Source organism: Antedon bifida, chromosome 3 (genome assembly GCF_963402885.1).
Source record: "Antedon bifida chromosome 3, ecAntBifi1.1, whole genome shotgun sequence".
NCBI classification, from domain to species: Eukaryota; Metazoa; Echinodermata; class Crinoidea; order Comatulida; family Antedonidae; genus Antedon; species Antedon bifida.
This window is the reverse complement of record NC_136228.1, coordinates 13,022,993-13,037,254: the sequence shown is the minus strand read 5'-3', so window position 1 is coordinate 13,037,254 and position 14,262 is coordinate 13,022,993. Positions and strand designations below refer to the sequence as shown.

Below are 14,262 nucleotides of genomic sequence, written 5' to 3'. Positions count from 1 at the left end.
TATGTCTTAATGCTGTTTGTGATTTAGGCTAATTTCACTACAAGCATGTGTATGCGAGTTTGGTGTAATGGTTATGTAACAAGCCTTTCAATTAACAATAGCTTCAGTTGACTAACAATAGAACAGCAACGCGAAAATCAAACGAGTGAATTTGAAAAGAAATAGGGTTTTTAAACTACTCGCATCAAAAAACGTGTACATTAAATCGAATTATGTTTTAAATTTACAAATCACAGGTTATAACTCTTGCCTCTTGTACAAAATTGAAGTTTTTTGAACAAGTAGTTCTCGAGAAAATGCAATTTTAGTTTATTTGTTACTTTAAGACTGCTCGCCGGTTTTTGGAAAATTCTGTCCTATCTTTTAACACTAGCAGGTCTGAATAGTATACTAAAAAAGTGGTCCAGAATTGGGACCATGGTCCCAAATGGTCCCAAAATGGATTAATGGAATGGTCCTTGACCACATATCTATCCGTATATTCATTTTGGTAAAGATCTTGTAATTACTTTTTGAGTAATCCTGCTAACAAACAAACAAACAAACAGACAGACAAACAAAACAAACTAGCCCTCGCGCATAGCGCGATACTTGGCCAAATCAAAATTGGCCTCCTAAACACACTTGACCCGATTTTCACCAAAAGTGTGTGTCTTAATGCTGTGTGATTTAGGCTAATTTCACTACAATCCTGTGTATACGAGTTTAGTGTACAGGTTATGTAACCAGCCTTTCAACGAACAATAGCTTCAGTCGGCTAACAATAGAACAGCAACGCGAAAAACACACGGGTGAATTTGAAAAGAAATAGGTTTTGTAAACTACTCGCATCAAAAAACCTCTATATTAAATCTAATTAAGTTTTAAAATTACAAATCACAAATTATAACTCTTGCCTCTTGTACAAAAATGAAGTTTTTTGGACAAGTAGTTCTCGAGAAAATGCAATTTAAGTTTACTTGTTAATTTAAGACTGCTCACCGGCTTTTGATAATTCTGTCCTATCTTTTAACACTAGGAGGTCTGAAAATAATTTTTAAAAGTGGTCCAGAATTGGAACCGTGGTCCGGATTTTAACCAAAATTGAGCGGTGTCATCCTTGCACCAGGTGACATGTATGGTAGTAATTTGGAGTCATTCGAATCAAAACTGTGAGCGCTAGAGTGATGACAAACAAACAAACACACACACACACACACACAAACCGCACCAATCAACATACTTGGCCAATTTTCAATTTGGCCAAGTAACAAACAAACAAACACACAAACCAAACAGATCAACATACTTGGCCAATTTTCAATTTGGCCAAGTAACAAACCCACGCGATCGGTTACATATACCTCCTTGGCCGAGGTAAATTATATAAAACATTAAAATCAGATAATCAAAAAAAAAAAATGTTTTTACTAATATACCATGTTTTTTTTTTATAAAAATGCCTATGTTTCTGGTAACATTGCTTGTAGATTTTTAAATTACCCCAGTATTTTATTTTAGAAATCACTTATTAAACATTAGAACTACCTATTTGTAAGAAATCAGCTTAAAAAATTTAGTTGTTTTTAACAATTTAAAAAAACTGAAAAACACCCCTTTTTAAATAAATGGTATATCCCAATGTATGAAATCAAAAATATAAAAATAATATGAAACAGGTACACAATGTATTGTTATTATGCATACACTAATTATTTTTTATAATTAAATGAACAAAACAAAAATATCGTTCATCAAAGTACTACCAATATCCATTTTAAAAAACCTTAAAAAAGGACAAAATTTGTCAAAAATACAAATTTGGCCGTTGCCATGGAAATATATGTGTGAAATAAAAAATACTTCATATTTGATTTCTCTCAACACATATATAACTATGTGCAAAATTTAAAAGAAATCCATTTTTTTTAGTCTGCCACTATTTTTTATATTTCTTTTATTCTTACAGACAATGGCTCTTATAAAACCTTTCAAAATTCATTTTGCAAAGATTGGTCAGAACATGGTTGCAGGCCTGCAATATTCATTTTGAGGCAATAAACTATCTGATTTGATCTTCTTTATGTTTTTGTCTTTTGTGAGATTCACTCACTTTTATTTCATTCCTTACAATTTTTACTTTCAACTTTCATTGTCAACAACTATCTCTGAAGCCTAAAGTTTTGTTTATGTTTTTCTTATTTTGAGTATTTTACATAAATAAAAAAGTTAAAGTATTTAGAAAATAGACTGAAGTTAAAATGAAATATACATCACTTAATATAGATTCACTATTGCCATTAGAACATCACAAAATAAAATATACTGTAACTAATAATTTACAAGGTAAAAACAATACTAGAACACTTAGTATTGTGTCGTAATCATATTTTCTCGTGTTTTTAGCCTGTTAATATTTAACAATTGTGTACATTGCTAAAATAATATTTTTTACTTTTTCCCATTTTTTTTAAGCTTTTCTGTCTTTTATAAACTATATCACATTCTATTCTGAATAGAATTCCTTGTTTAAAAGATTTCCATAAATTAAAATAACTTTTATTTGTAACATCAGCCAGTATCTTTTGTTTATAAACCGTGAAAGCAGCAAAGGTATATATAAAATCGGTAAGAATAATTCTTGTACCAACTATTAGATTTTAAAAGGACATGTTTATATGATTGGTATCTTTTAAAACAATCTCTATTTTTGTCCAAAAACCTTGAATATGCTCCTCATCTTATACCTCTCCACATCTACCACATATATTAGTATCTTTTAGTTTCCAGATAAACAACCTTTTGTTTGTTGCTAAAATTATATTTAAAAGTTTGTAATTAAATTGTATTAATTTTTTATCTTTCATTTTACAAACTTTAGATAACCAACATGACTTCCAATCAATATTCAAATTATCAAAATATTTTTCCCATTTTCTCTGACAAACCGGAGGGACAAAAATGTCTTGTTTGTTGTAATGTCCTTATATCTATTCTTAACGATATTTTCTGTTATATTATAATAACAATTATTCTCGTATTTAATTATAGTTTTCCATTGTATTGGTATCGCTTTTAATAAGCACATGTATTCATTTAACCAATTTGCTTTGCATTTTAATTTTACAAATAATTCTTTTGAAGTTATGAATCTATTTTTTTATAATATCCTTCCCTAAAATAATGCCACATTCAATCCAGTGTTTATAAAATAGAGATTGGGTTTCAAGTTGTATTAACTTATTACCCCACAACTGTTCATTCATTATAGATTATTATCATCATACGTGTCTACACTTCATTTACAGCAATTATTATACTTTATGCATGCTTTCAACATACTCTCATAAAACATAGGCATTTTATGTATAAAGTGGTTTTCATCTGTCATGTTAAAAAAGAATATTTTCTGAACATAAATTATTAATATAAAATTTTGGAATAAATTTCCATTTTGCTTCATCTTCATGTAACAACCTCTTTAGCCAAGTGACATTAAGCGCTTTTGTATGTAATTTAAAATCTGTCATTTTAATTCCACCTTCATTTAGGTTTCCAATTAAGGTTTTCCTTTTTATTCTTTCAGATTTTTTACTCCATAAAAATTTATAACTTTGTTTGTTAACTATGTCATAAACATACTTTGGTACAGTAATAATATTTGCATTGTATGTAAGTTTTGCTAGTGCAAGTTACTTCAATTTAATTACTTTCCCATAAAGTGTTAAATTTCTAGAACTCCATAATTTCAAAATCTTTTAAAAATCAACCAGTTTATCACTCCAATTTTTAATTTCACAAGTCTTGTAATCATAACCCACATATATTCCTAATATCTTTATCGGCTTTTTTCCCAACTTAAATCAAGTGGTTTATCACTTCTATTTTTCCATTTACCCATCCACATAGCTTTTGATTTATGTTTGTTTAATTTCAAGCCTGACATTTCATAACCGCTACCGCTGTATGAAGACTCTTTTCATTACCAACATAAAGTATTGTGTCATCAGCTAACTGACTTATTCTAGCTTCGACATTTAAATTAATGACCCTGCGTAGTCTATAACTTAACACATGCGCAAGAATTTTATAAGCAGTATTTAGGAGTGTAATTGGACGCCAGTTATTTAAATTTTGTTTTTCACCACTTTTAAATAAAAGGGTAATAACACCTCTTCTTTGTGAATTTGAAAGTTCCTTTGAATCAAAGGATTCATCACATATCAGTTGTCCAACACTGTCCCAAAAAGAAAATGTAAAATTCTACACCTAGTCCATCTGAGCCAGGCGATTTATTTTTCTTCATGCTTAAAAGAGCCATTTTACATTCCTCAATAGTGACTTTACCTTCACATAACTCTTTCTCTATATCAGTGAGAGTCTTCACTTTTGTCTTTTTCAGGTATAATTCATTAATTGTTTTGGGGCATATTTTAACACTTTCATACAAACTTTTAAAATGTTTTACTTGAACATCAAGTATATCTTCTGGTTTTGTTACAATCTTTACATTCTTGTTTAACAGGGTCTTAATTTGTTTATTTTTACCGTTTGATTTTTCAAGACCAAAAAAAAAAGATGTACTACGTTCACCTTTTTCAATCCATTTAGCCCTCGATCTTATCTGAGCACCTCTGGCTTCAACATCATTTGTTTTCCATACTAGTTTCAAACTCTACATTATAATTAGACTTATTAATAATGTTTTGATCTAAAATTTTTATTTCTTTTTGTAATTTTTCTTTTTTTATATATTTTTTTTTACTTTTTGCTTTACCGTATTGAATTGAAAATTCTTTAACTTTCGTTTTTATAATTTCCAATTGCATGACTGAACTCCAGTTATTTGACGTGTTCGCTAATATTTTGTTTATGTTATTTATTGAATGTGTATATGTTTTATCTTGCAGATAACTATTATTACATTTCCAGAGTCTTGGTTCCTGCATGTCTAACTAATAGAAATCGCTTGGTGGTCAGAAAAGAACGTCGGGCATATATCACAAAACAAAACATCCCCATTTATTACTAAATCTTCTGATATACCGTAAACCAGTAATCTAACCTGCGATAAATATTTTTTAGTTTTTGCCGCTTTTTGTTTGGATTTATTGTTCTACAACCATCTATCAACTTAGATTTTTAAGAGTAATTACAGATTTATCTATTTTATTTACACTTCCTTTTTGGTCTAAATCTATATCTAAAATACAGTTCATGTCTCCTCCCATGATAACCGTTTTACAACTCTCGTCATTAAAATCTTTATAAATTTTATGAATATTTCTGAATAATGTACTTCTATTTTTACACTAATTTGGCGCATAGACGTTAATAATAATAAGTGGCTTTCTATGAACAAGCAATTTTATAAAAATATATCTTCCGTCTTTATCAATTAAAGATTTACTAACACTACAATCTAACCCTTTCCTAATTAGAACAGAAACGCCTCTACTATGTGAACTACTAACACTGTGCATGGCCTCTCCTTCCCAATTAAAAAAAGACTTATTGGTTAATTCATTTGTTAAATGTGTTTCCTGTAAAAGAAGTATATCTGTTTTTGGTCTTTACACCATTGAAATACTTTTTTCAATTTATCTTTTGATCTAATCCCTCTAATGTTGAGGTTGCTTCTTTATGTTGGCAATCTATAATTTTGCTCAGCTCACTATGTCGGTCGGTCGGTCGGTCGGTAAACACTAATTTGAGCACGCGACTGCAGTCATGAGAACATTTTGTACTAACCAGTCTGTGTTCATTAACTGGTAAACAAAATACAATTAATGGTTTTTGTCCAGATTTGTAGCTTTGTAAAGTTTACGGATTAGTTTCCATTGGTTTTTCACAGGCGCCTTAAGCACTTTGGGGGATAAGTGTCTGAAGAGACTGTGACATAATCATTTACAGTGAACACAATCAATCCAAGCATTGCTTTTTAAAAATATTAGTTGACAGTGACTTGGTTCTATTAGTCTCCGACCCTTGCCACTGCCAATAATGATTTTTTATGTCCCATTCATTTTATCCTAATAGTCTATTGTTTTCCAATACTATATAAAATGTTTTATTATGAATAAGCTTAAATGGAAATGAAAATATTTAGGTGTTTACGTTCGTTAGATAGACGCATAAAGAAGAGAATCAGATTTATCAGAGTTTATTATACTGACATCATACTGTACTGCTAACTTTGAACAGTATATATGTAACCTTGGGAAAGATGGACCTTATTATAAACAGGTTTTCTTTCTCTTCAGAAAACAAAATTTGTACTATACTATGCACAGGAAAACTATCTGTGATTGGTCAATATTGACATTCGTCATTATTGACATTTGACGATTACCTTTCCAAATTCGTAATCTATGGAAAATTCTGGTCTAGAAAAATTGGATGGCAATTTGTCCCCTTTTTTGGTGGTGATTGAACCCCCCCCCCCCCCCCCACCACCCCCCACCCCTTCCAACGGAATATATTGTTTTGTTTTTGCAGTTAAACATGACCTAATCTGAAATAACTAAGGCTTATCTGCTAAAGCCTTTGTGCTGCTGATTTTGCCTACTTTGGTATAAAGAGTGCTTTGAATTAAAGTTGGTATTTGCAATCGCACGTCGCGGATTTGAGTTGGCAGTGCTGCTTCCAGTGGCTTTGGTTTCTAGACAGCAGAAACAACTCGCCCACGCATCTCTGACATCCTTATGACGAATACAGAGAAATACGAAGATAACAAATCCCTGGAGGGAATTGAATACGCAGAACAACAATTGGAACGAATAACGAACTGCATCAGAAGAATGAATAGAGAAATATCCGAAGATCCACGTTAAACCAAGAAGCATAGTTATCGATATGGCTTGTCGTAGGTGTGTAGTCAACTCGTCCATTTTACTTCTATCCTTCAGTTTTGACGCTGTTACTGTTCGTTGACAAGTCAGTCCTCGGATGATTAATACGAACATGACCATGTTGATGAAGAGGATGATAGATGAGATGAGTAACAAACCGAAGTATAACGGGTTTCCAGGTTTCATAAAACAACTGAGTGGGAAAAAGAAGGTAATTTTTCCGTTAATGATTGCATATATCAAGTAGAAACTTTTTAGTAAAATCCAGCGTCCCAGTATAACTTTAGAATGTGTGAATTCAATTTATAATTTATCTTATTGCAGAATATTATTCTATAAGTCAATAATGCATGCATTTAAATATCGTAATAGTATCAATGCGCATTAGTATTAAATGCTTATGGAGCGGCTATTCCAGATAGGCCTGTAAATCAAATATTTTAGGTCTTTCACTGAATAGATGACTAGCTTAATCAAAAAAAGGAAGAGTTGGCTATTATCAAAGAAGTGGATAGACAGACCACTTAATAATTAGGTCACTACAGTCTTTCCCAAGCAAACATTAACTCTAGTTAGGCCAGGGTGAAGGGAAATCTCAATCTTTCCTGGTTAGGATTATCCTACTGTTCCGGAAGTTATTTAGGGGCCTACAACTACTGAAAACTACTACGTTATATATAACGATATAAGCGTTATTAGTTTTTGCAACCTCTGACACTATCTCAATAAATACAACTTACTACTCGTCATTGGAATATGTTTCATCACACTTCATAACAGCAATGATCGTAACTGGTATGATAGGAAGAACTGTTAAAACAACAAATAAGCAGCACTTTGATATTTGGCCTGATACTTTTTACGATATACATTTCATTCATTGTTGGCGTCTGTGCTGTGTTGTTTTTTAAATATAATTTAGGCAAACAGCCAAGGATAGTACCATAGGTCTACGTAAATTCTTTCCCTTTTCTTAAATCACATGTTCTTTAAAAAAAGTTTTGCCATAAATTATCATAATTAGAAAGAATGGAATGTCAACAAGTAAATTAGCGTATTGAATACTTTGATGATTATTTATGTATGACTGCAGTACATTCTATAATTTTGTTGCCTGTTAAACACTTTTTAAAATGTTCTGCGGCAATCTAATTGAAGTTATAATGGTGATGTTGTGTGGAAGGACGTGCTGTTTGGGTGTTTCATAAGAATTCGTGTTTGTCTAGTGCTTAGTAGCTTAAACATATCTACTTACTCCATCCAACTAAGGCAGACTTCAACACGAAAAAACGTACTCCATCGTGAAATATTAAAACGAATTGCAGATACATATTAACGGCTTCAACAAGCATCCAGAAATGTGTTGTGAGAACAAAGTAATGTAGAAGAATGGCTACCACAATGCAGCAATTGGGACACGATGTTAACTCAATACCGATCACAAATGTAGTGTATAGGAACAGCAGAGAAAAACACAGGTTGACTAGTATACACTGGGGACGTTTTCCACGTAATTTTCTAGAATGAATTTTTAAAATAATAAAACCACGTTGTTTTAAATGTAGTTGTAATAGATTGGCAATAATTGTGGAACTGAATTAGGCACATTCCTGACAACCTATTGTACAACTGAATGAAAATTCACATCATAATGATACTGTATATTGGCCCACTGTACATTTCTCTTCACAGACACTTAATGACGAGAATAATGGTGAAAGAGAGAATAATGAAATCATAATACTAGCTATAGTGTTAAGTGCTTAAATGTATATAATGATTTAGTTTCTTGATTAATCTTACTTGAAATATGTAAATGTAACAATCGTAAATGCCAAACAAATGATGGATATGACGCAACCAATGATGCTAATGTATGTAAGTACATCCTCGAATGTAGTAGATGGGCCGGCTTGTCCAGTGTAATCCTGTCAAAGAACATGTATTTATACTATGGTAAACAACATGCATTACGTCCATTTATTCATATAGATGTCACTGAGCAGGCCAATCAAACAAACCAGGTCACTGATTGAATGATTACTGACATGATTTTTTAAAATGTATTTACTGAATTGAGGAACTTCATTTGGTGAGAAAAAAAGTTCCTGCTGCGTGCCCGGTACTGTCACATGGTAAGCTCACTCAAAAACCATATACAAAGACAACTAATTGTCAGGAAAAGACTATATACCTAATATAACATTATAGTTTACATTATACAAGTATATTCTACAACTAAAAGAAAATACTGACTAACCATTAAGATAGCAAAGTTAGTTAAATGGTCACAGAAGCAGACGATACGATCGTCTGATGTTGTGTTGTGATAACAGCCTTCGTTAGACCAATCACCATGTCCGTTTTGCAATGTAAAGTCCCAGAAAACACATTCAAAGTTACAAAGTACACCTTCCTATAATAAATCAAATAGTATTTACTTTCAGTAGATAGACTGTATGCCTACTTACTGACACTATGTCACAGAAATAATTGTGGACAATACAAGTAATCCCATAAATACAATTATTAGCTTTAAAACAACTATATTATTTTTTATCCAAATTACTAATTTAATGGTGGGGTTTTATCATCGTCCGTCAATGCCGTTATGAAGTTGACTCACACGCACCTAAACTCAAACGTAATCGTCATAATTTTACTCAATAATATTGTCATTCTTTTATTCCGTTCCCAATGTGCAAACATTGTACTTTAAGACACTTCAATTTTGGGGGGGGGGGGGGGGGGGGTTTAACGAAAAGGCTGAGTCGGAGTTAACTTACCACAACCGGGGAATAAGTTATTTTGATGGGCTCATTCAGACCTTCAATTGCGACTTTTTCAACAGTAGCAGAAATTACACGACTTCCAACTTCCGTACTATTATTGGACAGCAAACGATTAGACGTAAACAACTTAGATGTCCGATATATAATGATGGTCACTTGAGTCTTGTTTGAGCCGGTTTGATCCAGATTTAATTCAACAATTTCAGAAGGCAGAAATATTGATGTATCTATCTTCTCAGTTTTTATGTCATCCACTATGTGAAATGTGTGAATGTTCTCGCCTTGAAAACCGGTTTCAGAGGTGGATACATTTATAAAATACCCAATACCTTTGTTTAGTTCATCAGAAAGATACTGTTTAGTTTGAACAGCTAAATTCTTTTCAACCGCTTCATAGTCTGACAGTGACGCTACATGAACTTCAAGAGACCGTCTGATCCTAGAAGTGCCATCTATGCTTCGATTGTTTGTTAAAAAAAGTTCATCGTCAGCATTTTGTAAGTTACTCACAACTTTTACCATTAAGTTGGTAACCTGAAAAATAATTGATAGGCCTATAAGAATAATATTTCCAATAACTTGAACTTGAAACAATCAGTTACGTTTGTATAATAATAATAAATTCTGGTAAATATAAATAATATGTGTTTGTTATTCATGGAAGCTATGTTGAACTGACGCTTTGTATAATAATAATAATAATATAATAACAGGATTTTTATAGCGCACATACCACTCAAGAGTGCTCAAGGCGCATTCAAAAAAATAAAACAAATCATACAAATGCCCGACAAATAAAATGCAATTTCTTTGGTCCCCATCCGTTCTCGTTCTGTCGCGGTCCCGGACCCCTATCTAGGTGACCAAACAAAGGAACAGGATACACATTTGCCTTGCCACAGACGACCGGGTGCTCAGAGACAACAACCAAGACAGAGGCACCCCAAAGATAATGCTGGTCAGGAAAAAGTATACTATACAATTCTAGAACTTTAAGAAACCTCATGATTTCCATATGCCTTAATGAATAAATGTGTTTTTAATAATTTTTTAAAAGTATCAACAGTTTTGCAAAATCTGATAGAGCTCGGTAGAGCATTCCATAGACGAGGAGCAGTAACGGTGAAAGCTCTGTCTCCCCATGAGTGGTGAGACTTCGCAGATTCCGTCTGGGAACATACAGCCTAAGCTTGTCAGAAATATATTCAGGAGCCATGCCATTAATAGACTTAAAAACAAAGAGTAATATTTTAAAAACAATGCGGTACCTAACAGGAAGTCAATGCAAAGTTTCCAAGGTATTTGATATGTGTGCATATCTTGGTAGTTTTTTAACAACTCGTGCCGCTGTATTTTGAATCAGCTGAAGCCTGTGGAGTTGTTTTTGTGGTAGCCCATATAGCAATGAGTTTCCCATATCCAGTCGTGAAGTGACAAAAGAATGAACAAGTTGTTTAGCTGCTGCCTCATTAATAAACTTTCGAATCCTTCGGATGTTTCGTAAGTGAAAAGACGACGTAGAAATAGTTTTTGAGATATGAGAAATCATAGTCATACCCGCATCCATTTCAACCCCTAGATTTCTAACCTGCCTAGCCGGGTCTATTTGGGTTTCACCAATGTAAATAAAACTTGGTGGCAATTTTTCCAACTGCAGCTTTGATCCAAAGAGAATATATTCTGTTTTTTCATCATTTAATTTAAGAAAGTTGTTTTTCATCCAGACACGCAATTCATGGATACAATGTTGGAGCAGTTCCAAAGAAATGTCAATGTGTGTCATTGTAGGTTTAAAAGAAATATAAATCTGAGTATCATCAGCGTAAACATGATAGTACAGATCATATTTACTAATGATATCCCGTATTGGTTGTAAATAAATTGTGAACCATTGCGGCCCAAGAACAGATCCTTGTGGTACCGAAAAGTTTAAAAAAGAAGCTTTTGAGATAGCATCACCAATACGTACGTGTTGAGGCCTTTTTTTCCAAATATGACCGACACCAATCAAGTGCTTTTCCTTCAATACCAATATACGTACTGAGTCTATTTAACAACACGGAATGGTCAACCGTATCAAATGCTGCACTTAAGTCTAATAATACTAGAGCAGTTAGCTTTCCATCATCCATTGCACGTAGGATATCGTTATTTACACGAAGTAATGCAGTTTCAGTACTATGATGCACTTTATAGGCAGATTGATACGGATCAAGTAGACTATGGTTTTGTACATGCGACAATATCCGTTTAGAAACAACCTTCTCAATTATTTTTCCTAAAAAACTAAGATTCGAGATAGGTCTGTAGTTTTTCAGAATCTCTGGATCTAGACCTATTTTTTTCAATGTGGGTCGAACATGAGTGACTTTAAGAGACTCTGGGAAAGAACCACTTTCAAGAGACTTATTTACAATATGTGTGATTAATGGAATAAATGCAGAAGTACATTTCTTTATCAGTGAAGTTGGTACCGGGTCAAGTGCACACGATTTTGAGGGAGAATTTTTGACAATATTTAGAATTTCCTCCTCACTTGCAGGTTCGAACTGAGAAAGCTGTATGGACCTAGTTAAATCATAAGATTTATTTATATTTTTACATTTACCAGAAGCAGTTGTAACTTCTGCAGTATTTTCATTTTCTAGTGAATCACGAATTGATTTAATTTTATTTATAAAAAATACAGAAAATCTTTCAGCAAGAGCTTCATCTGAGACAGACGAAGGAAGGACTGATGACTTGGAACGATGTAAACGTTTATTTACTAAATCAAAAAGTTTCTTTTGATCACCTGTGCAGTCACTAACCAGACTAGAGTAATACCGCGTTTTGGCCTTTTCAATCAGTCCATTTACAATACATCTTTGGTCACAGTATTCCTGTCTATCCTTAAGAAGCTTTGATTTCATCCACTTACGTTCAAGTTGACGACGTAATTTCCTTTCAGATCGAATTTCATCTGTATACCACGGTTTAGCTTCCTTTTGCCTAATTGTTTTTTTCTGAACTGGCGCATGTAAATCAAGTACAGCTCTGAGATGAGAATAGTTTTCTACACTATCTTCAAGAATCACACTTACATCGGTTATATTAGACACACACGCTTGAATGTCATTTTGGAATTTCTCAATATCAATTTGTTTTAGGTTGCGACTTTTCCTTACAGTTTTACGGGTTGTGGGCCGTTTAAGATCCAACTTGCAAAATATGGCAAAATGATCTGACAGGCCAGGATGTATCTTAACATCCGGGAGCAGTAGATCATCTCTAGTGATTATAAGGTCAAGGCAGTGCCCACTAGAGTGTGTGGGTTCATTTATATGCTGCTGGAGACCAAACGATCTAAGCATTGTTTTAAATCTATTTGCTGCCACATTTTTAGTATTATCCATATGGATATTAAAATCTCCACAAAAGACAATTTCAGCCGAAAAGAGAATATAGTCAAACAACATTTTTTCAAAATCATTGAGGAATTCTGTAACAGACAAGATTGGTGGTCGATATATGTTAACTAAACGAAGAGATTTCGAGTTAGACGTAATCTGCACATGTATAGCCTCAAATGATGCATATGTATGTACATCAGTTTTCATGTTTACAACTAAGCTGGACTTAGACAGAATTCCAACACCACCCCCTGTTTTTTCCACCCTAGGGACATGCACAAAACGATATCCTAGTGGAGTTATATCTCCAATCACAAGATCATCATCTGGCCTTAACCAGGTTTCAGACACCGCCACTACATCTAGATTATAGCTACCAACTAGATCCACAAATTCATCACACTTATTACGCAGTGAACGTGCATTTAGAACGCCAAAATTAAGATGTGATAGTGCTTTTACTCTACCTATGCTTTTTTCTGGATTGAATGCTCATCTCAACATTTGCAGATACTTGCTCTAATTTTAATTTAGAAAAATGAGTACCTATGGCGCTGTGTCCTTTTGCAGTCGGCGTACTGTGTCGAGGTAGTTTCTCCATTCTCGATAAATTTGGTCTTTGTGGGGTTTTATTGGTTGAAATTGATGATGCTTTAATGAACGATTTGCTTCCGTTTGTCGGCGATATAGAGTTAAACAAACATTTATGAAAATAATGAAATACAGTTACATATCACAGTGCTTACCTTTTCATTTCCTTTGCTTACATTAGTTACATCTTCTAGAATCGATGCAATGGCATCAATAGCTCCATTGTCAATTTTATAGTCTTCACCAGTAATAGTTGATAACTGCGAAGCAATTGCTTCAGCGTTTTCTTCTGTCACAATTATCTACAAAAATGTTTAAAACATTTTACTGTAAGTCCTAATTAGGAGGAATGGACGAAAAGCTACAAATCATGTGATAGTATAAAGGTACTCACAAACGAACGATGAACTATTTTCACATCCATTATCTCTTTTCAAATGTTTACTTAGTGTTAGTTTTCTCAATTATAATTTATTTGCAAAATCGTTTAACAATTTATTTTCAACAAAATGTCGTTTTATTATATTGGTAATGCAGTATTATAAATGACAATTAAAAAATATATATTGTACTCGATTTACAAAAAAAAATAATTGGCACAATATATCTCTTCTTCATCACTCTTCTTCATGAGGTTATTAACAATACAGTTGCAAC

The 14,262-nt window shown here is 32.9% G+C and overlaps 1 protein-coding gene and 1 long non-coding RNA gene across 2 annotated transcripts in view; both read right to left on the bottom strand.

Moving 5' to 3' along the window:
• LOC144838616 (uncharacterized) overlaps positions 1–14,262 on the bottom strand; it is a 311,214-nt gene that overhangs the window by 71,569 nt on the left and 225,383 nt on the right. The gene's annotated exons all lie outside the window — the stretch shown is intronic.
• On the bottom strand, positions 6,510–10,144 carry LOC144837052 (adhesion G-protein coupled receptor G6-like). Its single transcript, XM_078692035.1, has 6 exons — positions 9,617–10,144; positions 9,091–9,246; positions 8,634–8,758; positions 8,086–8,348; positions 7,571–7,640; positions 6,510–7,023 (listed from the first exon to the last, which is right to left on the bottom strand). The coding sequence occupies exons 1-6, from the start codon at positions 10,142–10,144 to the stop codon at positions 6,510–6,512; spliced, it is 1,656 nt and encodes a 551-aa protein (XP_078548161.1).